At 36.7% G+C, this 14,483-nt stretch overlaps 1 protein-coding gene across 1 annotated transcript in view; it reads left to right on the top strand.

Annotated features, from left to right (window-relative positions):
- Window positions 1–14,483, top strand: part of l(2)k09022 (HEAT repeat containing 1 homolog l(2)k09022) — a 58,078-nt gene that overhangs the window by 22,055 nt on the left and 21,540 nt on the right. Inside the window, exons 16-25 of the mRNA XM_045744223.2 lie at window positions 1,293–1,446; window positions 3,413–3,682; window positions 4,247–4,482; window positions 6,048–6,283; window positions 7,054–7,175; window positions 7,852–7,980; window positions 8,341–8,503; window positions 9,588–9,770; window positions 10,113–10,273; window positions 12,943–13,069. Coding sequence (XP_045600179.2) covers window positions 1,293–1,446; window positions 3,413–3,682; window positions 4,247–4,482; window positions 6,048–6,283; window positions 7,054–7,175; window positions 7,852–7,980; window positions 8,341–8,503; window positions 9,588–9,770; window positions 10,113–10,273; window positions 12,943–13,069 — 1,781 coding nt within the window. The remainder of the gene's footprint in view (window positions 1–1,292; window positions 1,447–3,412; window positions 3,683–4,246; window positions 4,483–6,047; window positions 6,284–7,053; window positions 7,176–7,851; window positions 7,981–8,340; window positions 8,504–9,587; window positions 9,771–10,112; window positions 10,274–12,942; window positions 13,070–14,483) is intronic.

Below are 14,483 nucleotides of genomic sequence, written 5' to 3'. Positions count from 1 at the left end.
CAACCTTGGTGGGGAATGTATAGGAGAAGGTACTACTGTGCCACAAGCAGGAATGTAGCTAGGAGCTAGGAGCCGGACTTACCTATCAGACCAACATCAATGACTAAAATAGGATGGGAAGCTGACCCTCGAGAGACTGAGAGAGATTCACAAATAGCAAGGACAAGCTAGTCAATGCTTTCCTTGTACAGGTATAACTTGGGACAGCAGGCCAAATACCAAGGCCTAGGTCAGAGATTTTCAAAGGTACCACCTAGAAAGGTGCTTGGTTCAAGAGAAGCTAGACTAAGAACCATTTCAGACAACCAGAGAGAAGATAACTGTGATGCTAGTCTGTTACAAATGGTCATCATCTGGGAATATAGTATTGAAACAATACTGAATCTAATATTGTATTACTCGCCAGATCCACACAAACAACTGGTTACATGCCCTGAAGTAAATACTAAGTATTGAATCAGCCTCTACAGAGCTGGGAAGAAAGTACGTGCAATACCAGGATGCATTTAGGAGCAGTTGGCTTCTTCATCCTTGTGTTGATGTGATCAGATTAGTGAGTAGTTAGCCAACTGGTAGTTTAACAGAGGAATAACGGGTTGTGCTTGTGTTCAAGTTATTTGGAGGTGTTGTTTATGATTCTGATTGTTGGTATCATTGCAAGTGATCTTTTTTTTTTGACAAAAAAATGGTGACAAGACCATTTAAAAATTTTCTTGCAATTATGGGGCACAATTGCAATTTTTGCAATTATAATGGCCAAACGAGCATGACGTGGCGATGTCATGCTCGTTTGCTCGTTTTTGTATGGGGAGTTCTATCTACTAGTTCAGCTTTCAGTAGCAATTTCTTAAGCAGATTAGGGGTTTGTTTTGGAGCGCTTATCTTTCTGGGTGCCTGACCCTGTTGATGGCAGACATAGAATGCTTCCAACCACATGGAGGTTTCTATAGGCCATTGCTCCTTGTGCCTCTCTGAGGGGGCCAGCTTCTGGCTCAGGGTCCCCAGTAGGCCTAAGAACTCCATTCACATGACTTATGCCAAAGTCTAATATAGCAATATCAGCCTGGATAAGCACCGGGGAGCCTCCGGGTCTTACCCAGAAAATGGAGTTTCATTACATTCAGTGCTGGTTTTTTCCCTTGCAAATATCTTTAAGTTTCTTTCCCAATATTTTCTCCCACACACATATTCCCACTCAAATGATTTTCATTTCATACGTAAACATTTTTTAGTATGTTTATTTAAAAAATATATATATTTAGTATAGTGATTGTTATAATTATCTCTTTCAGCCATGTTTCATCAGTACTCTCTGAATTTGGAGATAAACGAAAGTCCAGAGGTTTGCAAGTAACTAAGGCCCTTCTTGACATTGTAGTGTGTGAGAGAGTACCGATGCACCTTAAGACGCCTCTCCTCTTTGTCCTCAGTTATGTCACAGATGCTGTAAGTTGTCTTTCCTTCATTGTCTGTTTAGAATTTTAGTTTTTCAAGTTATGATTGAGAAAGAAGGTACTCGTACCTAGTAATCATTAGTTGAATAATATATTTTGGCTGTTTAATGGAAGTTTCCATAGATATTTTTTCCATTTATGCAGCCTGAAGTAGTTATTGGCTTATGTAAATAATGTCAGTTATCATTTGTATGGCTTATCAAATGTTTTATGCAGCTCAGAATTATTAAATTATATGTGTATACTTTTTTATAAGTGGAGCTTTGAATGGGGCTGTTAGTGTGCCACAATATTCCACCCAAGAGAGCACTAGTGTCTTAAAAATTCTTATCATTGGTCTGACATCTCGTTTGAATGTCTGTGTTGTTATCTAGCTTGTAATTTTTCTTGTGGTTGTGATAACTACTTTATTGTGTTATGAAGATATGAAGACTAAACCAGAAGATGAGGAGACGACGACGTATTGGTCCGTCCTGGACCATTATCAAGTCGAAACGTCGTCGTCTCCTCATCTTCTAGTGTGTGGTTTAGTCTTCATTACATTCTGGGTTTTGTTCACTAGGAAATTAAAAAAGAGGACTTTGCCAGTAATTGCCTTTGTACACATTTTGTGTGCAATAACACCATTTGTCAAAAACTTTTGCTAAATCTGTGTATGTTCCATAGGCATTTTGCTTGTCTTCCATGGCATTTAGGGCAATATCATAGTGGTCTAGATTGCAATTGTGAGAGGCAGAAGTACCATGTTTTCAACCCATGCTGTCCAGGGTTATGTAGACGTTGTGATTTCTTGTGTTTTGTGATCATACTTCTTAGGACTCAAACATTTTGTATGATGTGTGATGTTAGTTCTATTAGTCTATAAATTTTTGCATTTGCTTGACTACATACTTTATGGAGTGGTGGGATGTCAAGGATAACAGTAGTGTTATCCTTGATGTTATGTTATGTATCCTATGTGTTATGTAACAGTGAAGGTTTTGTCTCTAAATATTGTTTAGGGCCTAGGATTGTGGATTTATGCAATTCTTGCTGAATATAGAATTCCTGGAATCTGTGCATGGGTATACTGTCTATGGCTTCCAGGGTTCAGTGGGGTTATCTTATCTTGAGGTTATCTCGAAATGATTTCAGGGCTTAGCGTCGCCGTGGCCTTTAAAGTCCCCGAGGACTTTAAAAATTGTTTTTTGTTAAATACCCCCAGGAAGCAGCCCATAGCAGTTGTTTAACTACCAGGTACATATTTACTGCTAGGTAACAGGGGCATCAGAGTGAAAGAAACTTCCCATTTGTTTCCGCCTCCACCGGGGATCGAACCTGGAACCTCAGGACTACGAATCCGAAGTGCTGTCCACTCAGCTATCAGGCCCCTTGGTTAGGGTGACATCTGACATGATTTGATATTGGTATCACATTCACAAGAACACATTTGTATTATAGATCTAAATGTGTTCAGGGGTTCACTGAAAACAGAATTGCACTGTATCCTCAGTATTTTGCTAATGTCTTTGTTGTCATCTGTGGAAGTTGTCTTTTCCCTGCACAAGAATCCAATGCTAGATGTAGATTTTGTTCTAGCCTTTGAATGGGAGAACTCGTCCTTACACAATCTGAACTCATTATACTCTCTCTACTCATTACAATGCCTTGTACTTTATGAACTCTTGTATTCATTACATTTCTTATTCTCATTCTTGAGAATGAGACTAAGGAATGGACCAAAATACCTTTGTTGATTGTCTTCATTCAATTAAACATACTGTATATATATTTTTAAAATCCAAAATAAATTTTCTTGTTCATTCCATCTTATATTCATTTATTAGATGAGCCATTACCCCTATAATACCTTTCAAGGAGACTGTTTTTGCCCTTTATTTTTAAGTAACATTTACAATGACGACTTAAAATGTAAAGACGTGTAAAGCTTAAAACATGTAAAATTTTCTTAATTTCAGGAAATACTTACTAATCTACTGCCTGTGGCAGACAGCATTCTCAATCAGGCTCTTATTTTGAAAGAAGATTCGAAGCTTGATATTGTCTCTTCATTTTCACTCTACTACATTTTACTTCGCTTCACACCTGATACGTCAGAAGTCTTAGAAAGTAAAGATGGATGGGAGCTCTTCCTTAAGGCTATTTCATGTTCAAGACAAGTCTTGGATCTATCTCAAGATGCTATTCATGAAGGTGCTGTTTCACCACAGTGTGTCTTGATGAAGCAGGTAAGTCGATTTTTATTTAGTTGTAACAAACTAAATATAATGGGGTTGTGATTACCTGAAGAAACAGGGGTACTGATTTCCCTTCAGTTTCTTTGGACTTCATTTTATCTTCTGTCCCAGAGCTGTTTGGTTGCTTCCCAACCATGGGTTACTCAGCAGAAATGCTACACGTCTCAATTTGTTTAGTAAAATTATTAACACGAGATACAAAATGTAATTTTTCACATTTATATACCAAAATCTCCTGTAAAGAATCTTTAAAATTTCTATTGTTTAATTTTTTGTATAAAGTTTGGCTACTAATTTTTTCTTTATTACAATAGTGTTCAGTTCTGAATATGTTGGATATAACTTACAAAATATCCTGAAACCACTTTGGATAATATAGACAACAAATTAAAAAAATTCTAGTACAGTATCTTGAAAATTTTCTGATGTCCTTCACTTCACGAATACCTGTTTCCAAAGAATTTGGTAATTATTTTTCTTATGTTTAAATGCTTAGGATTGAAGGCATTGGCATTTGTTACATCACGGAATTGATCATGTAGCGTCTGTTTCCAGGTTATGACTCGCAAGTTCTTCACCAGTATCAAGAGTGAAGAGGTACAGTCTCGACTCTGGAGTGTCCTCATCAGCCGTGTTGTTGAATCTGATGATCCCAGTGAGGCTGCCCGGCTCCGCAAGGGTCTCCGGAAAGTCAGCTTGGATGCTGTTGTTATTATCAAGCAGATTGAGGGGTTAAATTTAGCTGATAAAGTATCATCTATAAAAGCAGCTCAAGTTAAGAAAAAGAGGCTGTAAGTTATATTCTTTTTGTTTTTAAATTATTTATTATCTGGCATAGTTTGAAACAAAATGAAACGTCATTATTTTCAGTCGTGGCCTAATTAATTTTTTACTTGTTAATTTTAAGTTGAACAAATATATATGTATCATGTACTGTGTACTGTATATCTTAGTGAACAATGTGATCTAGTACTATTGCAGAATTGAGAGTAAAACCCTTAGCAATAAATAATTTATGTACATCTTTGTACTGTGTAACAATTGTTACTAGAAGTGAGATGTAGACTTGGGCTCCTCCACTGATCAGTATATTCTCTAGTGGGAAGATCTTCACCCATTTGCATGTAATGTCTCATTTGGTGAGCGAGTTGTATTCTGATAATGCAATAACTTGACTGTAAACATTTGAAAATAAATTCAGATTAATTTTAAATTAATTGATAAATTGTATATATATTAAAAATATCCAACAAAAAGGTGATTGGTATGCAAGAGATAGTTGATTGAATATTAGTTAAACAGTGGTGTGAGGACATTATCAGAAAGTAACTAAATGTGAACTCTAGAATATTAAGGATGCAGTTTAGTTATATAATAAGAAATTTTTCAAACGAGATGTCATATTAATGAAGATACTACTTAAGACACTAGTTCTCTACAGTGGAATATTGTTACCCACTAACAGCCCTATTCAAGGCTGGAGAAATTAGTAACATGGAGGGCATGTAAAGATCTTTTACTACTAAAATTCACTCAATAAAGCACCCAAATTATTGGGGCTGCTGAAAATTTTTAAATTGTATTCCCTAGAGTGCAGGTGGGAGAGAGAATAATTTACGGGAAAAAATTTACATGCAATAACTTACACTTGGAAAATGCTAGAAGGACTGGTCTCAAATCTGCAAACAGAAATAACACCACATGAGACCAGAAGGTACTGAAGGATGTGCAAAATAGCCCCATTGAAAAGCAGAGGTGTAATAGACACACTGAGAGGGAACTCGATCAACATCAAATCCCTAAGACTTTTCAACACTCCTCTACAACACTCCTCTACACATATAGGGTATAACTGGTTGACCTCTTCCATTGTTCAAAATAGAACTTGATAAATATGTTGACCAGACCACACACTAGAAGGTGAAGGGACGACGACGTTTCGGTTCATCCTGGACCATTCTCAAATCGATTGTGAGATTGTTCACAATCGACTTGAGAATGGTCCAGGACGGACCGAAACGTCGTCGTCCCTTCACCTTCTAGTGTGTGGTCTGGTCAACATACTTTAGCCACGTTATTGTGACTCATCACCTGAACTTGATAAATACTTTCAAAGGCTGCCTGATCAAACAGGCTGTGACTCATATGTCAAGCTGTGAGCAGCTATGTTGAACAGCCTGGTTGGTTGACCAGACCACCAACTAGGAGGCTTAGTTAGTGACCGGTCTACGGAGACGTTGATCCTCGGAATCATCGACAGTTATAGACTAAAACAATGAACTAGTAATGTGTACAATATAATGATGATAGGGGATTTCTTTTAGATACCATATCTGCATTAATTTTTCTTTGACAGAAAGAAGAACGTAAATGATAGTAACCAACTTTTGGCTTGGAAGAAACTTGGCCTAATGTTGGAAACTATCGGTGTGATGGCGTCACTAGGCCGACCATGGTTATTGGTCGGCCCCTTGTGCCATTGCCTCCAACACACACTAACTCTAGACACAGTCATTACGGAATTGGTGCAACAACAGATACTTTCTGCAATATTGCATCTGCTGCAGAAGTCAGAAGAAGAATTGGGAGAAGGTAAGAGTTATCTTGGTAAAGAATTTTTGTTAAACACAATACTGTACTGTACAATAACTTAAATCTCTAATTAATAGGTATTTAAATGGGGGAAATTTTAAAGTTAGTGCACCAACAATAAAAAAATATTTAAAGGATGAAAAATATAAGTCTGTGAGGTATAATTGTTTTTGTTTATTGATATTTTGATTTTTAGGTATCATTAATTATGATAGCTAAATATTCCCAAGTAAACAGCCTGTGTATTCATGCTTGCTTACTCCCAAATGACAAACACAGTTCACTCACTTTTATTCACCCATTTAGTAATTTTATGATGAGTGCATATAATTATAAGACCCATAATTATAGAGGCCATAAAATGTTACGAACCCCACATCAATAGACTGGCCAGGTACATGTGGGTTCGATCCCATCGATATGCCTTAATATTTTCTCGTAGATAAATCGTGTTCTTGTGATAACTTTGTGCATGTTGTTATAATAAGTTGCTAAGCTTTAGCATTCAAAAAGTTATTAAAATTTTATTTTTAATTGGAACTCCCTCTATCCCTCTGTACTATTAAAAGCAAATTTTGAAGTAGCTTAATTAAAATGGAATGGATGACTATTCTATATGTTTAGTTACATGTAGGTTTAGATCATAAATACTATACTTTAAACTTTCCTTTGTATTAATAATGAGGATAATTATGTGTAGTCATATAGGAGTAGTGACAGGTTTGAATGATGTTAAATAATAATAATAATAATAATAATTTTTTCATCAGGTGTGAATAAAGAAGTGCAGCTGAACGTTGAACTGATTGTTCAGTGTATTCGGTCATCAGTGAACTCAGATACACACCGGCGTGCAATGCTTATTCTTGCCTTGGCAGCAAAAATTTCATCAGTAAATATAATGCTTCTGTTGCTAGAGTATATATTTTTCTATCTCTTCTTACCAATTTGTTTGGGTAGAGAGGATCAGCTCTTAGGACCTTCCTCATTGCTTATAGATCTCTGGGACAACACTAATCTCTCTTTAAAGCTATGATTTGAATTATTCTTTGTTATGTTTTCCTTCAGTTCACTCCAACTGTTCACAGCTCTTAAGGGTTGGTGTATATATGTATTCTATGTCATATGTTTCATGTATTTCATAGGGAAGTCAGGTTTGTACTCATTGTCTGCAGGTCAGTCAGTCTATACATTAGGCCACAACTCATCCAAAGAGTTGTAACTTGAATGCCCTACCTAGGGTCCAGGTATTGTGATGATAGCCCTTGACCCATTTTACAGCTAGGTAATGAAGTAACCAGTTCATATTCAAAATGGCCTTGCTTACATTTGGTTAAAGCCTCTTTTAAATGATCTCAACAAATTCTCACATAATGATCACAATTAAAATTCGAACCCCTTACTGGATGTCAATGCTGAATGATGGACAGTATAAACATATTGCTTTTGAACCCAATTTGTTACCATTCCTTCATGCCTCTTGATAGAATTTCTGTCCATAAATTGAGAACTGTATACAATATATGAATATTATGTATTTATTGCATTTTTGTTGCATTTCTTTCCAGGAAGCAGTGATGCATAATATGATGTCCATCTTCACTTTCATGGGCACTTCACTTCTGAGACGTGATGACTCGTACTCCTTCCAGGTTATACACCAGACCATACAAAGCATCGTACCAGCACTCATTAAGGTATTTAAGTTATTGGAATGAAGGCTGTTATGTTTAAAAAACAGATTATGCTAAATTTTGTTTTGTTCTGATGTATTTTCCATGATGTGATAAAACTACTTTAGTTTTATATTTTCCATGATGTGATTAAACTACTTTGGTATTTAATTTCAATACCTGTTATGGAATAGGGGTTGTATGAGTATATGTTTAGGAAATTTATAACATGCTTATGAGTTTCACAGTGAATGAGTTGTATGAAGCTTCTGCTTTAAATCTATTTTGTCATTTTTTTCAAGCTTTTCTTCTGACTCAGTTTTGCAAACTTCTTGCAAAACTCTTTGTTAGCGCCATTTTAATAAGCAAATTTACTGTCCACAGTCTGAAACTGAAGAAAATCTCTTGGTGAAACTTGCACAAGTTTGCCAAGTATTTGTGGATGCTCTTCCAGATCTACCAGAGCACCGCCGCTTGGCACTCTTCACACAACTTGCCTCCACAATTGATGCCAACAAAAACTTGTGGATTATCTTAGCTCTCATGGGTATGTATGTGAGATACTTTGATAAACTTTAGATACACATTTTTATTGTTTTGTCTTTTTATGTTGGTGATAGAGAATTTTTAAGAATTATACAGGCTTATAATATGCTTAGGGATGTCTAAATCCATTGCCTCAAAATCTCCTCCCTGGAGCTCTCCATATAAAGGTGGTCAGAGCAAAAAGTTTTCCAGACAGTTTTTTTCTCACAAGCCTTTCACTCTATTAAACTCTTAACGTTTTTCCTGTTCATTCGTATATTGTTATACTCTCCCCTTTCAGGATACTGGTTGTCTGCCTCTAACTTATGATCCCCCCCCCCCCCTCATATCACCCTTGTAACATGTTCTCGTTAAATGATCTTCAAGCATCATACTAACATCCCAGCATCACCCACTCTACTACTCTTACATTTCATTCCTTCACCCCTCTCACTCATAACACACTTGTCAAATACTTTCTTATAATTACTGTATATACATTCCACATATACAAGCTACTATTCTCAAAACAGTAATTTTCCCGTACTTGTTCTCTTGAACACACAGCCCAATTTTCAGTTCCATGTATTGGGCCTGGGAGTATTATAATGTCTTTTTAGTCCCTCTATAACTCTCATGCTGGAATAAATTCTAGCATGAGAGCATTAAATTCCTTCCTTTCATTATACTGCTCTCTTATTTCAGTTTCCATACTCTCATTTTTACCTAACACTAGATAATAGTGTTAGGTAAAAATGAGAGTATGGAAACTGAAACTGTACTTTAAATGAATTATCTCTTTCCATATCTCATGCCACTAGGTTTAACAGAATCCATGACATCTCGTTACCTTCTCCCAGACACTATAATTTTGCTTTTTCTGAACTCGCCTACCTTTTTGTTTTTAACTTATCGTCAAAATTGTTTACAATCTTCTGCTTGTTCTCCTTACACTTAGCAAAGAACACTGCATAATCTGCATACAAACATGTTAATATCAACAATTTATCTCCTTCATAGTTCACTTCTTCTCCCATTCTTGCCTTTAAAAAATAAATAAAGCATTGTACAGTATCTGCATTTAAGAATTTTATAATTTCTTTCAGCTGATGCCCATGTCATGAGAGGAAGTATAATTGATGCAGCTGGTATTAAAGTGGAGGACAAACGAGGCCTTCCTTATGATATTCAGTTTGCCCTTAAACTATGTAGCCAGTTTTCTATGATGGCCCAAGTGTATGCGTGTTGCCAGCTGATGGATCATATCAGTAGCATGCCTGAGGAAAAAGGTAACTCATTATGGAGCATGTTTGCTCCACCTGCTCTCTTGATGCTGGAATAATCAATATTAACCTAAGTTTTAAAATTAATATTATGTGATTTGATAATGGTTTAAAAAAAAATTGTCAAAAATTGACGTTGCTAAAATAATTACAAAACTACAGTATTGCAGAATACCTGTATATAACTATCTAGGAAATTTGAAATTTGAAATGCTCATGTATAATAATAGCTTGATATCATATTTTTCAATTTCTTGCCATTGCAATACAAATGTATTCCATTATCTATGTAAATCATAAGTGATGTAATAATTACCTTATGGTGTGTGTGTGTGTGGCACTTTGCAGAGGATATGACCGTTCAAAAAAGATCGGCTGACAAGGCTGCTCAGCAAGGTCGGGACATCATGTGCTTTGATTCATACTCTGCTAAGCAGATGTGTCACTTGAAGTATACCATTGCTGGCCTTGTAGCACATCTTCTCTCATCGGAAAAATTTGTCGGACAGGTGAGTAGTCCAAATTATGAACTATTCTACGAATTTCTGAGTCGGAGCAACTGAATATTATAAACGTTACCTTGCAACCAAAAATATGGATTTGATTTAACAGAAACCTTAAAAATCAGAGAGGCCTTTGTTACTAGAGAAATTTTGCAAAATCCTGTAAAGGTATCTGAATTTTCATGAAATTATAGTGCATTACTTACCTAAGAGAAAATTATAATAATAACGTAACATTATAATTAAATTTTGTATAATCTAGACCTAGATTTAGAAGCTATATTTATCAGTGAGTAATAAACATCATCAACCCATCCTCCTAAAATGATAGCACTAATAGCAACTATTTGATCAAATGTACAAATATGGTCGGTTAGATCTGAGTGTTTGTTTTTATTATTGAGTTAGCTCAAATGATATACTAAAAAAATTGAAATGTCATTAAAAAACCTAACCTAACCTGTCTAAGGAATCCTAGATAATATACACTCTCTTAGGCCTATTATAGTACATATATGTGCTTCACTAGGCCTTGTTCACATTTGTTTTTGTTTGTGCCCCACTACAAAATTAATAGTACAAAAATGTGATCATTGTTGGCTGTAAGTCTATATTTGTATTTTTGAGCAAATAATTGCCACAGGGTTGAAATCATTTCATTTGTGACTGGAGTGAAGAGGTGTTATAGCCATAGAAAAGCTTAAATGTGCAGACTGTATTAAAAGAAATTATTTTCTTTTTGCGTAGTTAGATGTCTTAAGTGTGCAAAGTGCTCTTGAACATTAGAATTAAGGGAAGCTATAAAGAAGAGCTCTGTCATCAGCTGGTAGTTATATAAGGTTCTTTTCATAAGCAGGGAAAATGACTGCTCACTGGAATCTAAAATATAAAACCTTATTTAACTACACACAGAAATCACAATAGCGTGGTATATCAAATGAATAAATCCATAAGGGCCGTGATGAGGGTTCAAACTTACGTCCAGGATGATCCCAGATGCGCCTTAATCGACTGCACCACGACATGGTATTTGAATTGTCTCTCAATCTTAAGAATGTCATAATTATAAGGTATTGTGTCTCGGAGAGACTGCGGGATCCGTGTGAGAGCAGTAGCAATCCTGGTTGCAATTCTTTATCTATGTCGTGGCGCAGTTGATTAAGGCACGTCTGAGATCATCCTGGATGTAAATTCGAACCCTCATCACGGCCTTTGTGGATTTATTCACCTTATTAAACTAGTTGCTAATTGTGACCTATTACCATTCACACCCAGGGTTGACTCTGCTCAAGACACACACTTCAATTCTCAGGGATGTAACCTGATGCATCAAACAGTAAAGCTAAAGAGTTAAACTTTAAAAAGTATATAATATAGTTAGCAGAATGCTGCTCTTCTTTTCTTTATGTGGTTATCTTGAGATGATTTCGGGGCTATTTAGTGTCCCCGCGGCCCGGTCCTCGACTAGGCCTCCACCCCCAGGAAGCAGCCCGTGACAGCTGACTAACACCCAGGTACCTATTTTACTGCTAGGTAACAGGGGCATAAGGTGAAAGAAACTCTGCCCATTGTTTCTCGCCGGCACCTGGGATTGAACCCAGGACCACAGGATCACAAGTCCAGCGTGCTGTCCGCTCGGCCGACCGGCTCCTGGTAGGCGCAGTCCTGTCACATAGTGGACCTAGCTAGCCTGGCCAAATGCATTTTCCTCTTTGCTGGTACTGCAGACCTCTTGGTGTACAAAGGACTTGCATTCATTTTTCTTTGGATACTGCTTCACTTTTGCAAAAAGTGAAGCAGTATCCTATTTTTGCTTCACTTTTGAGTACAAACGATGCTTTATAGAAAGATCAGTCTTGCAAGAATGTACAGTATAGGAATAGGTGGTGTTTTAACATTTTAAAAAATTCTGAGTTGATGTAGAAACTTGATCATAGCCAAGGTGTGAGGAGGCTGCCTGAGGAGTGTCATGGATGAATTAGCACACTCTGGGGAAGAACAAAAATTAGATTTGATTGCCAAGTGAGAATTTTTATGATATAGAAAATTACAGAAAATTTTAAATGACTCAAATTTTGATGAGTTACAGTATCTTTATTTCATAGTTAATATTTAAAAAAAATCCTTGTTTATGTATTTTGTGCAAACAGTCAAAAATAAGTAATCTGAAATTTCCAGTAAGACAAAACTTCAAAATTTACAAAAAATAATACAAATTAAAAAAAATGTTGTTACATCCATTCAAGAGGTTTGTGGTCGCCTTGAAACGTTTTAAGTGTTCAGGTTGCTACCATTTCAGGGTATACATAGCCATTAGTCGGTCTAGTGATTTATGAGAGCCATCTGTAGGTGGTTGTTTATGATGCCAAGAGGGTTTAGACAGGCTTATTTAATGCACTTGTTTGCCTGTCTTTTTGGGTTGGATTGAATATCATCCTACCTGGCTATACTGTATATACTTAGAGTCATACCTGAGGGGCAACCAAATAAATGCATAGAAAAGTGATTTTCATATTTACTCAAAGCCATATTTTTATTTTATTTTACACTAACGATCCAAATGCACGAGTCCTTAATGGTAAAGACTTATTCATGGTGTGCCTTTCTGTCTTTAAAGCTCTTTTGAGTGTGTATAAATTTATATTCTTGTCATGCAACTGAGCAAACTTCTTCAGGTATACGAAGCTACTGAAGAACAAGCTGGAGAATTACAGGAGCTTTATAGGCAGCTTCTGGAGAAGACTTTGTGCTACCTGCGCACTGTAAGTCTGTCATGTGATCACCACAAAGATAAACCTGGAGGTATGTATGACAGAATTACTGGTCTTTAATCTGTATGCAAAAAAAATAGCTTTAGGTGTTTTGATGTGTATTTCTAATTGTTTTAATTTTTGGTAATCTAAGCATAAAGTTAACTATTGTATATTTATGAGCATGAGCCACTTGGTTGCTTCTTAGGCAACTTCTCACTGCTCTCCAGAGACAATTAAATCTGGATCAGTGTGACCTCATATCTGATGCAGCTAGGATCATTTATAATTTGCACTTCACCATTCCATACTTAGAGGGAATGGCTGACAGGAAAATTCTCTAAACCATATTTGGAATTAAAGTGACCCCCCCCCCAAGTATTGTTCTGCTATTCATAACTACTAATTACCAGTTGCCACTCCCACCTTGTGATCTCACTTCAGTTACCTCTTCAGTTTAGTAAGGAACATCTTCAGTCATGTGCAAGTTTATTCATTCTGAGATAGGCTTTGAGCCTGTGCTTTTGGGAATGCTTTATGTAAGTGTGTATCAGCTAGCTGTGTGTGTGTGTGTGTGTGTGTCGAGCTTTACCAAACTGATGTGGGCAGAGTCTGCTTGTGTGTTGGGTTGGTATTGTACTCGCCTAATTGTTCTTGCGGTGGTTGAGCTCTGGCTCTTTGGTCCCACACAAACTAGGGACCAAACTAGGTTCAACTAGGTTGAATACAAGTGTGTTCAACTAGGTGTGAGTTAACTTTCCTCGTGCAGGTATCTAGAGATGTGGTTAGAGCATGCTAAGGAAATAATTCTTGTGACCAGATCACTGCTTCAGTCTTTGTTCTGGGACAGTGTTTCTGGAACCCTCCTAGGTTCTCATCTTGTTTGTTACCTAGAGCACTGTGGGCATGTGTGTGTCTTCATGTGAGTTTTTTTTTTTTTATATATATATACTCCAGCATTCACTGCTGCTAGGATCTTTAATGTCCTGATTTCTTCTTCAGATTGCTTTGGGGTAATCTTCTTGGGACCTGCCTAGTTATTTTGCTTATTTTACTCAACTGAGTGTTGCAGGTATGGGGTCTTGACTCAGGACAGTATGATTGCTTTCTGTAGCTGTGTATGGTTTCGTACCACAGTTTTCATGCTGCCTGGGTGTTTCTCACAGTTCTTTGCTGTCTTTGAATTTCCTGCTGGATAACTAGGGCTTTTTTCATAATCCTGTGTGTCAGCTCTGGCCAGTTGTCTTGCTTGCAATATATAGACTTTGTGTTATCTCCTGTTACCTCTTCTGTGTTGGTATCCTTACAAAATTGTATCAAACAAAATCCACCCCCATTCCACTTGGGAAAACTTAGATACATACCAGAAAAACCACCCCAGAACTATGTCTTAAGACGTTTCCTGATTGCAAGATTTGTGTTCTCAGTGTGCCCTAACTTAACCCTGTCAGTCACTGACAAGCTAA

The sequence above is a fragment of the Procambarus clarkii genome, chromosome 32 (assembly GCF_040958095.1).
Source record: "Procambarus clarkii isolate CNS0578487 chromosome 32, FALCON_Pclarkii_2.0, whole genome shotgun sequence".
Lineage (NCBI taxonomy): Eukaryota > Metazoa > Arthropoda > Malacostraca > Decapoda > Cambaridae > Procambarus > Procambarus clarkii.
This window is presented reverse-complemented; position numbering and strand designations above follow the sequence as displayed.